The sequence below is a fragment of the Seriola lalandi genome, unplaced genomic scaffold, assembly GCF_002814215.2.
Source record: "Seriola lalandi dorsalis isolate HSWRI2012SDOR001 ecotype SW California unplaced genomic scaffold, Sedor1 jcf7180002054666, whole genome shotgun sequence".
Classification (NCBI taxonomy): Eukaryota; Metazoa; Chordata; class Actinopteri; order Carangiformes; family Carangidae; genus Seriola; species Seriola lalandi.
Window position 1 is genome coordinate 446,033 of NW_019525219.1, and position 18,273 is coordinate 464,305.

Here is an 18,273-nt window from a genome sequence, read left to right on the forward strand (position 1 = left end):
GAGAGAGAGAGACACAACGATCAACCTAATTTACTGTATCATGCACTTAATTCACTCTCCACCGTTTCATTTGAGTGTCCACGCTTTCAAAAATCACAAGTATTGTCCATGGCATGTAAAATACTTTTTTCTAACAATCACACGAAGCAGTGAGTTTCACAGATGCCAAAACTGAACTTGAATCTTAAACGACTTAAACTTTATCGTCCACGCGCAGAAATCTGTCTTGTAGCCCAGTAAAGCACAGAACACACACAGAACTACTGTACATGCAGCCATCAATTGTCCATGGCAACAACATGGACGACCAGTTATTGTGATGAATGATGAATGCGTTTGAAATCCCAATTCACTGTTCACTACAGACTTAACTATTGAGCGTGAATGAGGGAGCGCTTTCAGTCCTCTTTTTAACCACCGTCGAGGATTTGTGAACGAACCTCTCAGACCAAATATCAATGCATGCTGTGTTCTGTAAGCACTGTTTGGGATTAAAATACTCCTTTCTCTTTCCCCGTCTTTTTTCCAGGACTGTGTGTCTCTTTGGTTCATGTCTCATGTCTGTGCTTCAGCCAGACATCTGTGATCCAAGTCTTCATCGTCCAGCAGGCTCAGAACTGTCTTCACATCATATGTTGCGTGCGATTAACTGCTTCATCCTCTCTTGGCATCTTGTATCTTCTCCATCTGTGTGAATATTATCCCTGAGTTCTGCCTCTCGTACCAGGCGTCTGATTGGCCCCAAATTCATTCTGCAGCAGGACATCGAGCCCAGACATAAGGAGTCGTGCAACAGACGGTCTGGTTCCCACAGAACCCTGATCTCAACATCATGGAGTCAGTCTGGGATCAAGAGACAGAGGACACTGAGACAGCCTGAATCCACAGAAGAACTGTGGCCGGTTCTCCGAGATGCTTGGAACAACCGAACCTGCCAAGCAACTGGAAAACTGTTTGTAGTACTGAGGCGAAGTGGTGCTGTTTTAAAAAGGTGAAGCACAGCAAATACTGTTTACTGCTGTTTGTGTGAAGTAAATTCACGAACAAAAACTATTTGTGGCATTACTAAAGCATTCTCACTTTACTTTTAGTTCCTGTCTGTCCTCTTTCCAAGTTTTCATGGTGCAGGGGAGGTTTTGTGGTTAATGTCTTACCAGCTCTTGGCAGAAACTGAAACTCACTCAACATCTTCTCTGTAATACGGAACATCCACTTCAAACACATTTAAACTCTTCCTGAAACCTTTTAACCTTTTACACTCAAAAATGTATTTTGATCTTCACATAATGATGCATGTGCAGAGGTTGACACTAGAAAAAAGTTTTCACGCTCAGCTGCTGAACGTGAAAAGTTTCTCTGTGCTCACCTTAACCTCCTAAGACCCGAACTCTTGCATGGCGTGCATTTTTAATTTCTCTTTGCTATTTAGGCTGATTGGGACCTGAGAAAAATTATGTCCACAAATGAGGACATTAGTTTTAAATTTCGATTACTGAGTGGCAGTATAATATCCTCATATGTGGTCACCAGGCCCTTGTTGAGAAAAAGTTAGTATTGTGGTCTAGAGAACCCAAAATGTGAGGTCCACATATGTGGACGCCAGGTCCTAGGAGGTTAAATCTGTGTTTAAGTCATGCACCTGCAAGCATGACTGATGGTATGTATTGGTCTGTATGTAACTGTAGTAGTACTAATATACTACTCTATATATATATATAGAGAGAGAGAGAGTAGTATATTAGTACTAGTTACAAAACTTTTGAAATGAAAGATATTTGTATATTCATAGATTATGGGTTTTTCAAATAAGGGAGAAGGTGTAAATGTCTTTAAACTTTTTCTAATTGATGATTCACAGCGGAACATTTTTATGTCTTACAATGACTGAATGGGATCTTTAATATCTAAAAGAAATATGAAATGTTTGTGCTTGTATTGTCATTCTGTTTCTTCATGTTCTACTGCTGCTATTTCTATCTACTCTTTCTATATAACAGCTTCTTCGTGTTTGACTGTCCTGGAGGAGGGTTTTCCTCTTCTGTTGCTCTTGCTGAGATTTCCCTGGCAAAAGGTTGTTATTTTCTTTTCCAAATCAAAGCTCTGTGGACAGAGGCTGTCTTTAACTGCCCTGAGACCAGTCTGTGATTGTGTGCTATGCAAATAAAACTGATTTTACTCGGGGGTTCAAAGAAGTATTGTGGGGATTTAAACAGCAGCTCCTGTCACAACAAACCTCCCCTGTGTTTTTTAGACAAGAGTTGTGTTCGGTTTTCAATGAGTGTAGCTAGTCTATACTTTTCCTACTACTAACTATGATCTGAGAACGGTTAACTAAAGCAGAACCACAGGTTTGATATCAGAGTTAAAGCGTTAACAGTGTTTAGTAAACATCTTCAGACTGGGCTCTAAGTTGCCGGTGTGTGCTAAATGAAGCAGTGTTTAGCTAGCTGCTCCTCTGCCATCACTTTTCTTTCCAGAAACGTCGACACACTCAGACCCTGTTCGCCGACAGTCAAACATCCAAACAGCTGAGTTTAGTTAAAGCTAGCTCGGCTAACATTTCCAGCAGACATTGTTTTCCAGACTTACCTCCGAGATGTCATTTTTTTCGTTCCTCACTTCCTCGCTGGCAGTTAGCGGTAGCTTCAACTAGCTGGCTAACGTTTCCGACCGTTTCTGCTTCGATCACAGGCTAAAGTGCTTCATCGGTTCACCCCCGGTCAAAACGGGCACCAAAATCCGGGCATCCACACACAATTGTGACGGCGGGCGTTTACAAAAAATAAAAAAAAAGTCTTTAGGCCTCGGCCCCGGAGACTTCACAGCAACTCGATTACTGGACGACTTCTTCTTCTTCTTCTTTTTCTTCTTCGTTCCAATCGCCAATTGCAACCAAACGGATCATTACCGCCACCTAGTGCTCAGTCCTTAGAATTACCACACGTCACCGAACACGCGACAAGGTAGAGGGAGCGCGGATATCTTCACCTTGCGCGGCCTCTCTTCGCCGTCGCTTCGCCCTCAGTTGAAGCCGCAGAGCTCGACCCCTTCCTCCGGCATGCAGCGTGACAAAAATTAAACAGCCCTGTCGCGTTACTATTCGCGCATGCTCAGTAAAGGCTTACCGGTGGAACAAGCGGTAAGTGGTGCGGAGCGTCACCGCAGGGTTCGCCAAGATTCCGCAACGGGACGTGCGGTGCTTGCGTCAAACAGAAACTTTGCAGCTGCACTGCTCAAATAGAAATCAGTCTGTTTTCTATTCTGCAGGAGCGTTTTGATGGAGTTATATTTTAACCCTTGAGTTTGGTTTCTATTGCCTTTATTGTCCCTTATTGAGACTCTAACAGACCCCAATGTGCAAAAAATAATACTGCTAATTGAAAAATATATCAGCTGTTCTCTCAGATATTCTTTTATTCTACACTTTTGTTCTTATTAAAACCAAATATGTAGAAAAGTACTGAAGTGGTAACCATTGACTTTGACAAAATGGCCTTGCACATTTAATGGATGTGACAACAAACTGAAATGACCATAAAGCAATGTTAATACACCAAACAAGAAATATTCAATACATATTCCTTTTGCCAGTGTGTTGTCTTAGTGACATTACTGATTTTGTTTGTTCATGACTGAACTGTTATAAATCTCCACTAATCGGAATCCAAAACAACTCACTATCTAACCATGTTTTCATGTTTTTGTTTTTATGTGTTGTACATAAAAGTTTCCAACCAAAACGAATACACTTGTTCAGCCTTCTTCTCCTTATCTCTAACTCACTCAAATGACAGCCGCCACAGCTGGTGCCAGAGTTGCCAGGTTAGCTGTCACAGTGTCTGAGGATGTCATGTGAACAGACATTTCTGACATGTACTTTCAGTGACATACTAATGTGCCAGGGCCTGCTGCTGACAGCTGCCACAGTGTGGGGACTCACTAATGACAGCAACAGGGAAAAAGATGTGAAACACTTGTGACATGTTTGAGTGCTGAAGATGCTGAATAAGAATACTGTAGGCTAAAGTGACGTGGCTCAGGTGGGAAATAACTATATCAAGATGGATAATTAAAAATAAGGTCGCTCAATGTGTCAGTTTATTAGTGTGCTTTAAGTAAAAGCACCTTATACACAAAAAATGTTTATATATTATAAAGAACATTACATTTAGTTGTTATAAGAATATATAAATAATTGGTTATGGAAGGTCCATGCCATTTCTAGTTTCAGACATTAGACACAACACAAGCCAAAACAGAGGAGGCTGTGGTGTTCACAGGTTATTTTATAACATTGTTCATGATGATTTTGTTGTATTGTGGTTGCACTTTGGGGGCCCTTATTTTTAGTGTAGTCTATCTAACCTGTTTGTTTTGAATTATACACAAGAACAAATACCGTACACTTTTGAATTACTTTTTTAGTGTTAATAATATTTCACATCTAAGCGCTTCTCCGGACAAAATATAGGTATGGTGTTCGCCAGATGTTGCTGTGATGATCTGCTCGTATTGACAGCCGCTGCGATCCTCTGAAGATTGTCCCTCCCCGGCTACAGTTTAAATCCGTACGTGGCAGTCACAGAGCGGTACACCGCAGCCGAAGCTGGAGCGGCTCCTCTCCTGCAACAACTCACTCAAACAACCAGACATCCTGCGCTCCTGCGGGATATACTGTGTCAGGGATACCTTTTATATCACCAAGACTTGCTGTGACGGTCGCTTCATAACATTTGAAACATGTTTACCGTGTCGGAGCTGGTTGTCTTGCTGGCCGTCCTGTCTGCCACCGCGTCCGGCTACTTCGTTAGCATAGACGCCCATGCCGAGGAGTGCTTCTACGAGCGGGTCAACTCCGGCACCAAGATGGGCCTCATGTTTGAGGTTGCCGAAGGAGGGTTCCTGGACATCGATGTTGAGGTGAGATATGTCACTGAGATGATAAACCAAGCATCTAACATGGTGAAATACATGTATTTTGACTTAACTTGTTTGGTGCTACACAAGGCCTGTGCTAACGTTAGCTATTAGCCGTTAGCTACCTGCGTAACGTCAAGTGGAACTAGTCAGGTGCTTCCCGGGCTTATGGCTTTGTATATCACTGTTATTTTAATTCCTGGACAAAATATAGCAGGGACATCATTTTGTCTGTTTTGTGCTAAGGAGTGTGTGACACTGACTGATTAATTATGCATAACGATACAGGAAGTGTATCGTTAGCATATGTCCGGCTAGCTGTCTATACAGCCAGTAAGGTGTTTGAACTAATAATACACTGTAAAGTCAAATATCCCTAATTATCTTGTGTTTTTTATTCTGTGGAAACGCTGCTCTGCTTTTAAAAAGAACAACTGAGTGTTTTGATCCCCCCCCCCCCCAGATTTCTGTTGCCATATGTTTCCACCAGTCCCTTCATGTTGTTGATGACCTGCCCTAATGCAGCTCTGTGCTTCACACTTGTCTCCTCTCCAGATAACGGGGCCTGATGGCAAGCAGATTTACAAAGGCGACAGAGAGTCCAGTGGCAAGTATTCGGTGGCCGCACACATGGACGGGACCTACAAGTTCTGCTTCAGCAACAAGATGTCAACCATGACACCCAAGATCGTTATGTTCACCATTGATATTGGCGAGGCACCTAAAGGCCAAGACATGGAGACGGAAGGTACATAAAGGGTGTATATGTGGGTCACTGACATTCTGTGCAAACAAGGTTCAGAAATTCCACTTTCAATGGATCATATAGGATCCAGACCTACTTTTCTTTCTGCATTCTGCTTCTATTTACTTTGTTTAATTTCTTCTATCAGTTTCCTTCTTTCTAACTTTACCTTGGGCACTCTTTTCCTCTTTGTAGGTGGTGACAGCTGGGATGGTAGGGCACAGGGCAGACTCTGACTTTTGAGTTTGTGATGCACTGCAGAGTTTTCTCTAACCAGTGTTGTTTCCATAGAGAAAAAAAAAAACTAATATTGTGCAGTACTAGTATACGTAGTCAAAACGCCGTGATGTTTGTGAATGGTTTGACAATTTGCACAGTGAGAAAATGTATGACCTATAAATGTGTCTGGTGATTGGACAGCATCACCTGCCACATACTGTATGTCACAAGTGTTCAGCATGTATTGCAAACCCTATGCATGTTTTTCTTTGCACAAATATTGTTTTGTGACTTATTACTGATGGATTAACTTTTGCCTGTTTCAGCCCACCAAAACAAGCTGGAGGAGATGATCAACGAGCTGGCGGTTGCTATGACAGCCGTAAAGCATGAGCAGGAGTACATGGAGGTCCGTGAGAGGATACACAGAGCAAGTAAGTCCCGCTCCTGTCAGAGCATATATGCAAAGCCAATTTACCATGTTTATTTAAGTGTTTAACTTCACAAACCCTCTTCTCCTCTCCCTCTAGTCAACGACAACACAAACAGCAGAGTGGTGCTGTGGTCGTTCTTCGAGGCTCTGGTTCTGGTGGCGATGACACTTGGACAGATTTATTACCTGAAGAGATTTTTCGAAGTACGGCGAGTGGTGTAGTGCGATTAAGCGATCCCTCCGTGTCCTCCACTGTTTTTCTTCACCACCAAGACAGTTTATTTACACTCTGGAAATGAGACTGGCAGTTTGAGTAAAGCCCACATGTGATCGGATCTCAGATGTTTTGTTGTCCTTACCTATTTAGTTCCTTCTTTATAAATGTAATAATTGTATGTTTGGAACGAACGGCCAAAAGCTTCTGGGATAGTTATGAGTTTTCATTAGTTTTTTTTTTTTTTTTAAACAGACTTTTTTTTGTCAAATGGTGTTTGATAATTACACTTAAGTACCAATCACTTGCCAGTACAGTTTTGCCTGTTTGATTGAGTCTAAGGCTCATGATTTTAATTGAAGGCAGTCAGATGAAAAAAGGATTAGAAATGCACATCAGTGGATATGCATGTGTGGAGTCACCATGGGTGAATTTAGCCCTTATGAAGATTGAAACGTGATGCTTTACAAATGATAAAAATGGCAAACATGAAAACAGATTCCATTAGTTCATTGTCTGAGAGGCAGGGAGCTTTGTTTCCATTGTCCAAGCCAAGTCAGACCCTGTGCTGTACATCGTGTTAATGCTCTCAAACAACAACAACAACTTGCACTCCTGATGAATACGTCTAAATAATCTGAAGGATTTACATAGCAGCTGGTCTTTAAGGGAAGCTGTACAGCCTCTAGCTCTGTTGATTCATAGCGATCCCATGCCACAGGGGGCTTCAGTGGTCGTCTTCTGCAGGGAATCTGCTTGACTCATTATGTGGTTTAAAAAAAAAAAAAAAATGGCGGAGAGTTTACGTGTTGGCTCAATTTTCAAACACTTAAACTTTAAAACTTTGACTTTGAGAAGACCTGAGATGGTTTAATTTGAACTGAACTACTTGGGGTGTAACTCCAAAATGTAGGGGGATACTGAAATACATGTTACATGTCAACTGAGGCTGGCTGGGTGGGGGTTCTGACACTTAATGACTGCTGTGTGCTTTAGTTGCTTCTTCTATAGTTAGTTTGTTGGGGTTGGGGATTTTAAATTATACGATTGTATACAATTTTGAATTGTTTGCTGTTTTTCCTGGAGCGTATCCAGTGACATGTGACTGTTGGGATGACGCCTTTCAAACGACTTCCACATACATAGTTAAAAAGTTCAATCCAAGGCAGCAGCTTCACATCTGGCACACGGCTGCGGCATCGAAGGTGTCGCATGTCACTGAATATGCTCCGATTTTGTATTAAAAACAATCTTTGGTGAGATCAGGCAGGTGAACTGCTCTGTACACAGTCTCCTTTTTGTCATTTCAATAAAATCTGATAAATGGATCTGTACAAATGTAGATTGGTTGTCTGTGGAAAATGCCCCAGGTTTCATAATAAAGCCAATATTCTGTACAATTACTCGGACGTCTTTGTGAACAAGTGCTAACGGTATTTTATGGAGAAGGTTTGACTACAAATTGTTTAATCCAGTAGAGTAATAATCAACCGGTGTAAATATTAGTAATTGCTCCATTGTATTGGTCATAGCTGCAGCTGAGGCGTCGTTATTGTGATTAATTTCATTCTAAATAAAATCTTGATTTTTTTTAAATTTATGTGGTAAAATTTAAACTTGATTTAATGAACATTTATTCCTGCTTTTCGAAAAAGTTAAGAGGGAAAAAAGAGGCTTTTCACATAATGGCCGATGATCAGAGGCACCAGCTCAGTCTGACCTGTTGTCAAAAAACTCAACTGTTACTCTTGATTTTATTCAATTTCACAATTTTTTTTGGTGATCACCATGACACAGTCACTATCATGTGAATCCCTCTTAATTACTTAAAAAACCCTGCACCCACTGGTCAGCACACATCCTCAGACAGTGACTCCAGGACAGAGGAGGGTGGTTCCAGTTGGAGGTCTAGACTCCATAACTCAGAATGTTTTGGCAGAGACATGTAAGCAAATAGTTCAGTCTTGTTTCTACAACTGTCCTCAACGCTGTAACGCCTGTGGCCTATCAGTGCATCACTGGCCACCAGATTTATTTATTTTACCAGATTCACTGAGGGTTTACAGCTTCTCTGACAGCCGGGCCCAGCTGCTTACTAAACAGGTTTCTCCTATCAGTGGCCATCAAACCGTCGTTTCTCCCCCACAGCAGCAAGATTATTTTGTAAGTAGCACCAGCTGCCAGAAAACTGAATAAACGCTTTGATGTGTGAGAGAGCCAGAGCAAACAACGAGGTTTTACCGAGACGGCTTTAATGGAAGTCCTGCACCAAGTTCGATCCAGCTGTTCGATAACAGCTGTGTCACTGCAGACACTGAAGCTGTGACTGTCACTGTCACAAACGCTCTGCAGAGTTTCAACTGTGTGGATGAGGAACTTTTTTTCACTCCTCCACCACATTTATTTGTTTTCTATAGTCACATTAACATTTTATTAAGAAAATATAATCAATTTATAAAATATAAATGAATCAAAATGAGTTCCACCAGCTATGACATTAAAATGTTGCTTACAAGTTTGATCCTTTATGCTCATCATAGTTGTCAGTGGAGAGTCCTGTGTTCAAGATGTTACTCAAGTAAAAGTACAAAAGTACCAGCATGAAAAGATACGCAAAGTACCAAAAGTAAAAGTACTCATTATGCAGAATGGCCTATAATTATTTTATGTGTAAATGTGTAATAAAACATCATGATATATACTGTCGATTATATTTTGTCTTATAACTAAAGTTATCAAATAAATGTAGTGGAGTAAAAAGTTCATTATCTTCCAATATAGAAGAATAAAGCAGCAGGAAATGGAAATTATGACGTAAAGTACAAGTATCTCAAATTTAACATATTAAAATATATTGTAAAATATAATATGTTATGTAGGACCTTTGCTCTTACACGATAAAAGATTAAAATAAATAAAATAAATAAAAATAGGCGGAGCGCGGAACGATACTCGCGACAGCGCTTCAGTTCCCACCCGGCTTGTAAACATCGGCGCGCCCGGAATAAGCAGCGGAGCAGCGTGGAGCTCGAGCCCAACAGCGGAACCACAGGTTCATCCAGAACCAGTGGTTTATACTGGTCTGTCTCCAGTATGGATAACACGACGGACGGGACGTGGGACAGTTTACCTGTTCAACTCAACGAGAGCATTTTACAGACGCTCGAGGAGCTGAAATTCACTCACATGACACCTGTACAGGTAACACCTCCACTGCAAACCTGTGTTTCTCACCAGCTCTTCAACACAGGCTTTATTGATCATTATTAATACTATTATTATTTCCCTGTAGTCCGCTTGTATCCCGCTGTTCATGAGCAACAAAGACGTGGCTGCAGAGGCGGTAAGTTTAACATTAACTTTACCTGTAACACGTTAACGACAAATCTGAGGTACCTGCGCTTTACCTGAGTGTTTCCACCTTAAATCACTTTCTACTACATGTGTCTGATAATGTAGTTTCTTCACAGATTCAGATCAATAATACAAATTATAGCCAAGAAACAAATGATCATGTGTTATTACAGGTTAAGGTTAAATTTTTTTCCCGCTACCCAGCAGCATATAAAGTCATTAATTAGTCCCTCCATCACCAGCTGCAACATAAACACTAATAACTAGTTGATTAATCGATTAGAGGATGGACAGAAAATTCAATTTCAACTATTTCTTTAATAGAATAATGAGTTTAAGTCACTTTTAAAACAAAAATGTTTGATATTTTTTGCTTCCAGTTTAATACAGTTAATAAATAATGAAAATAATTAAGTAATAAGTAATTATAATCCAATAATAATCTAATGATATAATATACATTATTCTGAAATGGGCCACTCTGCTTCATGAGTACTTTTACTTTTGATTCTAATTTATGTAATTTCACTGAAGTAAAACTGACCATTAAACCTGCAAGTTATTGAAAATCCAAAGGTTTGATGTCTTGAATAAAAACTTGAAACAGTAGAAGCAGAACAGAGGATTTACTTTGTCTCCGGCTGAATCAGTAGTTTGATTTGTGCAGTATTTTCTGTGCGGCTCACGACTCGTCGTCTCCCTGTAGGTGACTGGGAGCGGGAAGACGCTCGCCTTCGTCATTCCTGTCATAGAGCTGCTCCTGAAGAGAGAGGAGAAGCTGAAGAAGATGCAGGTAATGACGACACCACGGGCGAGATGGCTGTTTTGTATTTATCTACTTTCACCCTGGAGCTTGTGGAAACAGTAGATGCTGAACTCCGACCATGACAGGTGGAGGAGGACGGAGGGCGGGAACTCTCAGAGGAGATGTTGAAATGTAAATTGTGTTTTCCGCAGGTCGGCGCCCTGGTGATCACTCCCACCAGAGAACTGGCCCTGCAGATCAGTGAAGTGATGGGACAGTTTCTCCACAAGTTTCCACAGTTTAGGTAAGTATTACATCATGAATGACAGTGTGAAATAAGACAGAAGTAACGATTAATCGATTATTATTATTATAATCCACCATTGATCATCAATTAATCATTGAAGTCAGCAGTTCAGGGTATTTTTCACTGTATAATCTGACATTTAATAAACCAAAGAATGAATCAAGACAATAATAAAACACATTGATTGTGAAAATACTCGAAAATACTCTGCAGCTTCCAACCACCTCAGTTACTTCAGTCACTGATGAAGACAGTGAGATGCAGCTGATAGCTCCAGAAAAAAAGTTATTATTATAAAGTTATTATTTTCTGTCTTTGACTATAATATTACTTTAAATCTTAAAGCACCAGATGAAGAGTAAATGTTGTTTCTGTTTGTGCTGAGAGACCTGCGCCTTCATCCCAGTCTGTTTGTTTCTCAGGCAGATTTTATTGATTGGTGGCACCAACCCGATAGAGGATGTGGAGAAGTTCAAGGATCAAGGGTATGTGATGCATGAAGAGGCAACAGAAGCTCCAAGCTGGACTGAAATGAGGGTGTTTAAACATTAAACCACCAGAACGCCGCAGTCTGATGATTTAACAAGACGCACTTGGATTGTTTTATGTTCCTCCCGTGTTTTATTCTTCACTTATCTTGTTCACAACCGTGTGTCGACAGAGACAGAGACACCAACGTGACGACGCTTGTGTTTCAGGGCAAACATCGTGATAGCGACTCCCGGCCGCCTGGAGGACATGTTCAGGAGGAAGTCAGACGGTCTGGACTTGGCCAGTTCAGTCAAGAGCCTGGATGTGCTGGTTCTGGACGAGGCCGACAGACTGCTGGACATGGGCTTTGTGGCCAGGTACGGAGGGAGAGTGGATGTTTTTAGTTGTTGTGGAGGGAGAACTGGGCTTTCTCTGCACAGTCCTGCAACATGTCGTCAAACACATGAACGACCAGCGCTGCAATTCACTTCTTACAATGTGCAGCAGAACCTAAATCAGACAGCGGTGATCTGCTGCAGAACTCCTTGTTCTTCTGGTCTCTGAAGACACTTCTTCAGGACTGTGTGTTTAGACTCGTTGTTCTGCTGCAGGATGAATCTGGGACCAATCAGACGCCTCCTTGGTGTCGTAATCTAAACATCTAAAGTGCCTTAAACCTTTGCACGGTGCTGTGTATTTATTTATTTGTAGGTATTGTAGATCTAACACTGTGTGTGTGTGTGTGTGTGTGTGTGTGTGTGTGTGTGTGTGTGTCCAGTCTGAACACCATCCTGAGCTACCTGCCCAAACAGAGGCGCACCGGCTTGTTCTCAGCCACTCAGACACAGGAGCTGGAGAAGCTGGTGAGGGCCGGCCTCAGGAACCCAGTCCGCATCACCGTCAAGGAGAAAGGCGTGGCTGCCACCGCCGCTGCCCAGAAAACCCCCGCCAGACTCTCCAACTACTACACTGTGAGTGACACACACACACACACACACACACACACACACACACAGAGACGCCTGTTTCACATCAGTCAACTCAAAGTCCAAACAGTAACGACACAAAAATTCCCACGTGACGTCTTTCACTTCAGATCTGCAGATCTGAGCACAAGTTCAACAACCTGGTGGCGTTTCTAAGGCAACACAAGCACGAGAAGAATCTGGTCTTCTTCAGGTACGTTCAGCTGTGCATTAATTCATCCTGTGTGAACCCAGACTCCTGGAGAGATCTTTAATTGTACAGGAGCGACCCTCATCTGTAAGTGCAGTTCAGGTGTGTATGAACTTGTCTCCGTGTCGCCGTCAGCACGTGTGCGTGTGTGGAGTACTACGGTCGAGCTCTGGAGACGCTGGTGAAGAAGGTCACCGTCTGCTGCATCCACGGCAAGATGAAAAACAAACGCAACAAGATCTTCGCCGACTTTCGGAGCCTGAAGAGGTGAAGACGAGGTTTCACGATGAGTTCGTTCTGGTCGGTCTGTGATTTGGCTTCTATCATTTATTTGTCCTTGTGTCGCAGTGGGATCCTGGTGTGTACGGACGTCATGGCCAGAGGCATCGACATCCCCGATGTTAACTGGGTGCTGCAGTACGACCCCCCCAGCAGCGCCAGGTGAGGTGACAGCACTGCACCTGAAAGGCTGAAGTAGAATCACTGTCTTGTTTATAATGAAAGGTTTATTTTCTATAATCTAATCTCATGAAAGACCGAAACCAACATCTGCTGAGCTTTAATTTTGAAAGCATCTGATAAAAGAAGCTTCCTGCTTTAATGTTTTATTTTCTGTCTGCGTCTCAGTGCGTTTGTACATCGCTGCGGGCGAACAGCACGCATCGGTAATCAGGGCAACGCCCTCGTCTTCCTGCTGCCGATGGAGGAGACCTACGTCAACTTCTTGTCCATCAACCAGAAAGTGAGTTTTCACTTTTCATTTCTGCTCCTCTTGTTCTCAAGTTTATTCACGCCTGATGAAAACGCTGTGACTTGATTTGTGATGACGTGTCCTCTGTCGTGTCTGCAGTGCCCGCTCCAGAAGATGCCCCCTGTCTCTGATGTTGTGGACGTGCTGCCCAAAGTGAAGGCCATGTCTCTGGCAGACCGAGCCATGTTTGACCGAGGCATGAGGGCCTTCGTCTCATACGTCCAGGCCTACGCCAAACACGAATGTAGTCTCATCTTCAGGATCAAAGGTGAGAAGGAAAAAAACACTTGACATCTCAAGATTCAGTTCGTTATCAATCCAAATAAAACATTGTGTGCTTCTTGCTTTGTGTAGATCTGGACTTTGCCTCCTTGGCGCGCGGCTTCGCCCTCCTCCGCCTGCCGAAGATGCCCGAACTGAGAGGAAAAACGTTCCCCGACTTCGCCGAGACGACAGTGGACACAGAGACCATCCGCTACAAGGACAAGAACAGGCAGAAACAGAGACAGAAGATGCTGAAAGAGAGAGAAACGAATCCCCTCCCCAGAAGGATTTTCACCAAGAACAAGTCCTGGTCCAAACAGAAGGCCAAGAAGGATCGCAGGAAAAAGAGTTCAGCCAAGAGGAAGCACGATGAGGTATTTCCATTCACTGATCGATGAACGTATTGATACAAACATTAGGATTAGATTCATGTGTCTCTGTGTTTGTCTTGTCTGTGTCTGCAGGACTCTGATGTGGACAATGAAGACATGAAGGAGCTTGTAAACGACACTCGTCTTCTCAAGAAACTAAAGAAAGGCCAAATCAGCGAGGAGGACTTTGAGAAACAACTAACAACTGGACCCAAGTCAAAACACAAAACGGAGGGACCGGCACTCGACGACGCCTCAGAGCAACAGGATGTTTCATAAAACTGCCTTAAAAGTGTCAAAAAAGGGACTTAAAATAAATCCAAAGCCACGCCCACTGACATCTGTTTAGCTTTTCATAAGATTTTTATTTGAGAATTGTGAGGCACGGAGTTATAAATAAAGCTTGATGAGTTCGTCGCTGACGGCGGACGGGGTGAGGACTCCCAGGTCCGTGAAGAGGAGGGTGATGAGGGAGGGAGGTGTGTAATCAATCATCGGATGCTCCTCTGACAGGTTCTGGACCGTCTTCAGGGTGTCTGCTTTGTACTGTGGACGACAGGACAAGACATTACAGTTGTGTAATAAAATATTAGTACAATACCATCAGTGTTTCTTTTCTATTCGTTAACGTCGTTAAATAAAAAGTAACATTTAAAAAATATGTTTAACATCTTTGTGCTGCAGGAGTTGGATTTACACTTTTTCACTTCAAAAGAATTCCCAAACTGTCGCCTACGACTGTAAACACAAAGTAAGACTAGACATGAAACTCTGCCGTGACGCGATACCTTGAATTTATCCGGCACGTCCTGCTGGTTGAGCGGATAGAGACGGACGAACTTGAAACTCTCCGCCACGACGTAGAAGGGCTTGTTGTGAGCTTTCGAGCAAACCGCCATCTGATAAGTGCCGATCTGTGAAAGGACGAAGGTGAAACATTTAGGCCTGTGTTTCTCATTTCATCAACACCTTGTTTACCTGATGCATGTAAGTAGCTTATCCATGCTAACACCGGTGAAGCTGGTTAACCCAGACACCCAGACTCAGCTGAACACTGTCTGTGATACAGGGCTCTGACTATTTCCTGGAACACACCTTGTTGATGATTCCTCCGCTCTCCACGACTCCCTCTGCACCAATAATAACTAGATCTACCTTCTCCAAGACATACCTGAGGAAAAAATGAGAGAAATACACTAAATAAACTCCGCTCAGAGTTCGAGCTGACGATGTGTGACACTGATGATAAATGTATTTACCCCACAGCTGCATCCAGGACCACCGTTACTGGAACATTGAGTTTTCTCAGGGCTTCGGCCATTTGTCGCCTGAACAAAGACATTTATATAAAACACTGATTCAATGTGTGTGTGTGTGTGTGTGTGTGTGTGTGTGTCTCGTCAGAATAAAACTGGGACGCATTTTACTGACACTATTCACTCACCCAGCTGAGTCAGGCTGCGATTCAGTCACATAGACAGAGAAGCGTTTCTTCTCCGCTGCAGCTTTTTCCAGCACTCTGAGCACGACTCTGGAGTAGGAGTGAGTCAGGATTTTCTGGATGACAAATGAGAATAAATGAGTCCCTGTCTGAATACTATGTGAACAAACTGTGTACAAACTGTACTTAAATCCTAGAATCACTGGCCAACTCACAACGTGTCCCTGGACGATAATAACAGTCACAGCAGTCAGGATTTAGACCTGCTCATAGTGCAATAACTGCTGTTGTGGATGACACTGTTAACCTGCTTAAAGAAAATCAACATTGTGCTGTGCTCTTTGTTTACATGTCCCAGGAGTTTGATGACAACATTTTGTTCAATAAATTGATTTCCATTGGTTTTAATGATTCTGTTTCCAGCTGGCTGTCAGAGTTCAGACTGTTGTGGTTTTAAATCTTCAAATGGTTGATAAGGTGTCCCACAAGGATCAATATTAGGTCCCTTACCATTTACTCTAGACATTAATGATATGTATCCACAAAAAAACTAAATGTATGTATTTTAAAAGAGCACAGAGCTCTGAATCTGATCTATTCTCATAATAGAGATACAGTCCACACAGTACAGCATAACAAATTCTTAGGAATTTGGTTAAACATCAACAAAAAAGAGCAAAATAACATTTTATTGTCCACGTACGTATGTAAACCAAATACTGTACTTACGGTGCCATCTTTGATGAAGGTGTGACAGAGTTTAGCAACTTTGGTCCTGGACATTGAGATCTTCTCTAGAAATAGTTCTCCTCTCTCCTCCATCACCTTCTTACAGCGCGACAGATCCTGAAATAGACAGCAACAAAAGTTAGTGCTCGCCTTGTAATAACATAATTCTTGTGACACTCTTTTTGATGAAGTTAATGTAGCTGTTTGCTCTCATCTAGGAGCCAGAAATTCATAGTATGATAAAGAAAAAGAAAAGGAAAAAAGGATGACGCCTGAGAGAAGCTGAGATAAAACAAGAAAAGCAGCAATGAATTCCACCGGCTGTGGAAGTCTGTCATTCAAACAAACAAGTCCCAAACACACTTCTCTTTAAGCCAGTTCAAAAAATCCACCAACCAAACTCTGTACAATTTTTTCACCTTTGACCTTTGACCACCAAAATCTAATCAGTTCATCCTTGAGTCCAAGTGAATGTTTGTGCCAAATTTGAAGAAGTTCCGTCGAGGCGTTTCTGAGATACATAGTGTTAAAATACAGTCTATAGGGCTGTTTCAGACGTGATGTGGACCAGCAGTTTGTACCAGGCAGGTAACTCACCTGGTGCTCCAGTGATGTGAGGCTGATGAAACGCAGGAAGAGCTCTCCTCCTGAGGACACGGCCACAGAGGAGTCCACCCCTGTCAGGCAGTTTGTGGCCCACTTCAGGCTCTCCCTCAGGCCCAGGATAGTTTCACCTGAGCGGGCAGGAAGAGTTTGTTGAACAGGGCTGACACCAGGACGCACCTGGTCTGTAAAAGCTACAGGAGCTACATGATTCACAGGTGTTGGAATGACGGTGCTGGGAGTGAACTCACCTTTGTCTCTCTTGAGGAATTCAAGCAGAGTGCGGATAGCGGCCACAGCAGAGGCCATGTCCGGATCTTTCCTCATCTGAGCCCTGAAATACTCCACCAGCTCTGACCCGGGAGAGTGAGACACAGTGAGTGGACCAACACAATAATCTGAACTCCAATATCCTGTTCTGATACAGCCATTGTTTACACCTATATAAGTGAACACATCTAACCCCATACACCATCCAACTCTGGTCCCTACACTGGTGAAGTATTACTGTGTTACTGGATTTCACAAACATCCAAATACATTTTATTTGCAGAATTAAGATGAATAAGGATCTAATAAGTGCAGCCCAGTCTGATGGAACATAAATATAATACAATTAAAGTTTATAAACTTACATAGTAATAAACCTGTTTCGACACAGAAAGCAGCGTTCAGTAATAATAACCCAGTCTCACTTGTGTAACTGCTGAAGATTTATTAACATCAGTAAACTGATAAACTTTCTGAAACTGAAGGAAATTCTGCTTCATTTTAAAATGTAATTATTATATTAATAGCTCACTGTTCAGAGTACAGCACACTTTCCTCTGACTGCCATCTTGAAATGACATCATCCTTTAAAGGCTGTAATATTGTGTTAAATACATAAAATAGTATATTAACATATTCATCAAGCCAACAGAAATGGTTTACTCATAATGCTGATGATGTAAAACATTTAAATTGCAGATAAAACTCAAACTTGTAACTCTGTTTAAGGACCCCCCCCTTCACTGCCTCACACCTGGATACGTTTAATATCTGCGCTTAAACACATGTTATGACACTAAAGGAGAAGCTTGAAATAATTTACCTTCTTCATTCATCGTGAAACGAGCCGGAGAGGCTAACAGGTGTAGTTTCTACGGTTAAGACAAACCACGGTGGATCACAGTCTTTACTGAGTCCACAGTTTTATAACGCTCCTTGTCACAAGTTAAATTATTCACGAGACTCAAGACAAACCTTTAAACAAACTATTTATGTCACAGTTTTCAAACTACCGCAAAAAGAACACGTTAAATTCTGTCTGGACAGTGTTATGTTGTTGTCAGTGACTGCGGAGCTGCACACCGTTAGCCTCTGACGGTGTGCGTGTTGACGTGTCGCGGATAGATGACGTAGTCACTTCACGTGCGGTCGGAGAAGTCGAAATCAGTTTGGTTTTGAGGGATTTTGAATAAAAAACTAGAGTGTGGTTGTAGTTTATACAACGAATGACTATTTCATTAGTTTTTTTCTTTATTTATTATA

At 42.2% G+C, this 18,273-nt stretch overlaps 4 protein-coding genes across 6 annotated transcripts in view; 2 read left to right on the plus strand and 2 right to left on the minus strand.

Annotated features, from left to right (window-relative positions):
- The window catches only part of ptpn11a (protein tyrosine phosphatase non-receptor type 11a), a 15,809-nt gene extending 12,943 nt beyond the window's left edge, over positions 1–2,866 (minus strand). For both annotated transcript variants that reach the window (XM_023421205.2, XM_023421204.2), the window contains exon 1: positions 2,590–2,866. In XM_023421205.2, coding sequence (XP_023276973.1) covers positions 2,590–2,603 — 14 coding nt within the window. In that variant the 5' untranslated portion in view covers positions 2,604–2,866. The remainder of the gene's footprint in view (positions 1–2,589) is intronic.
- A 1,708-nt stretch (positions 2,867–4,574) lies between these two features.
- Positions 4,575–7,931, plus strand: tmed2 (transmembrane p24 trafficking protein 2). 2 transcript variants are annotated; one of them, XM_023421223.2, is made up of 5 exons: positions 4,575–4,920; positions 5,473–5,665; positions 5,858–5,875; positions 6,208–6,315; positions 6,412–7,931. In XM_023421223.2, exons 1-5 carry the CDS (start codon positions 4,741–4,743, stop codon positions 6,534–6,536), a joined length of 624 nt encoding a protein of 207 aa, XP_023276991.1. In that variant the 5' UTR covers positions 4,575–4,740; the 3' UTR covers positions 6,537–7,931. The 2 variants fall into 2 exon arrangements, with proteins under 2 accessions (XP_023276991.1, XP_023276992.1); XM_023421224.2 differs by lacking the exon at positions 5,858–5,875.
- A 1,594-nt stretch (positions 7,932–9,525) lies between these two features.
- On the plus strand, positions 9,526–14,567 carry ddx55 (DEAD (Asp-Glu-Ala-Asp) box polypeptide 55). The gene is made up of 14 exons (XM_023421225.2): positions 9,526–9,729; positions 9,821–9,871; positions 10,589–10,675; positions 10,840–10,931; positions 11,357–11,419; positions 11,633–11,782; positions 12,184–12,376; positions 12,502–12,584; positions 12,717–12,848; positions 12,930–13,022; positions 13,209–13,323; positions 13,432–13,600; positions 13,687–13,970; positions 14,061–14,567. Exons 1-14 carry the CDS (start codon positions 9,622–9,624, stop codon positions 14,244–14,246), a joined length of 1,806 nt encoding a protein of 601 aa, XP_023276993.1. The 5' UTR covers positions 9,526–9,621; the 3' UTR covers positions 14,247–14,567.
- Positions 14,312–18,121, minus strand: eif2b1 (eukaryotic translation initiation factor 2B, subunit 1 alpha). Its single transcript, XM_023421226.2, has 9 exons — positions 17,834–18,121; positions 16,992–17,093; positions 16,735–16,871; positions 16,138–16,254; positions 15,412–15,524; positions 15,227–15,295; positions 15,063–15,138; positions 14,756–14,881; positions 14,312–14,513 (listed from the first exon to the last, which is right to left on the minus strand). The coding sequence occupies exons 1-9, from the start codon at positions 17,844–17,846 to the stop codon at positions 14,358–14,360; spliced, it is 909 nt and encodes a 302-aa protein (XP_023276994.1). The 5' UTR covers positions 17,847–18,121; the 3' UTR covers positions 14,312–14,357.
- Positions 18,122–18,273: the final 152 nt, after the last annotated feature.

Bases quoted from the DNA above. Each gene is read 5' to 3' on its own strand.
- tmed2 (XM_023421223.2), top strand. From the start codon at position 4,741: ATGTTTACCGTGTCGGAGCTGGTTGTCTTGCTGGCCGTCCTGTCTGCC. The intron at 4,921-5,472 runs GTGAGATATGTC...TCTCCTCTCCAG, and splicing joins TCCTGGACATCGATGTTGAG to ATAACGGGGCCTGATGGCAA. The intron at 6,316-6,411 runs GTAAGTCCCGCT...CTCTCCCTCTAG, and splicing joins TGAGAGGATACACAGAGCAA to TCAACGACAACACAAACAGC.
- ddx55 (XM_023421225.2), top strand. From the start codon at position 9,622: ATGGATAACACGACGGACGGGACGTGGGACAGTTTACCTGTTCAACTC. The intron at 11,420-11,632 runs GTATGTGATGCA...CTTGTGTTTCAG, and splicing joins GAGAAGTTCAAGGATCAAGG to GGCAAACATCGTGATAGCGA. The intron at 11,783-12,183 runs GTACGGAGGGAG...GTGTGTGTCCAG, and splicing joins GACATGGGCTTTGTGGCCAG to TCTGAACACCATCCTGAGCT.
- eif2b1 (XM_023421226.2), bottom strand. The intron at 14,882-15,062 runs GTGTGTTCCAGG...GTCCTTTCACAG, and splicing joins GCGGAGGAATCATCAACAAG to ATCGGCACTTATCAGATGGC. The intron at 14,514-14,755 runs GTATCGCGTCAC...TGTCGTCCACAG, and splicing joins ACGTGCCGGATAAATTCAAG to TACAAAGCAGACACCCTGAA.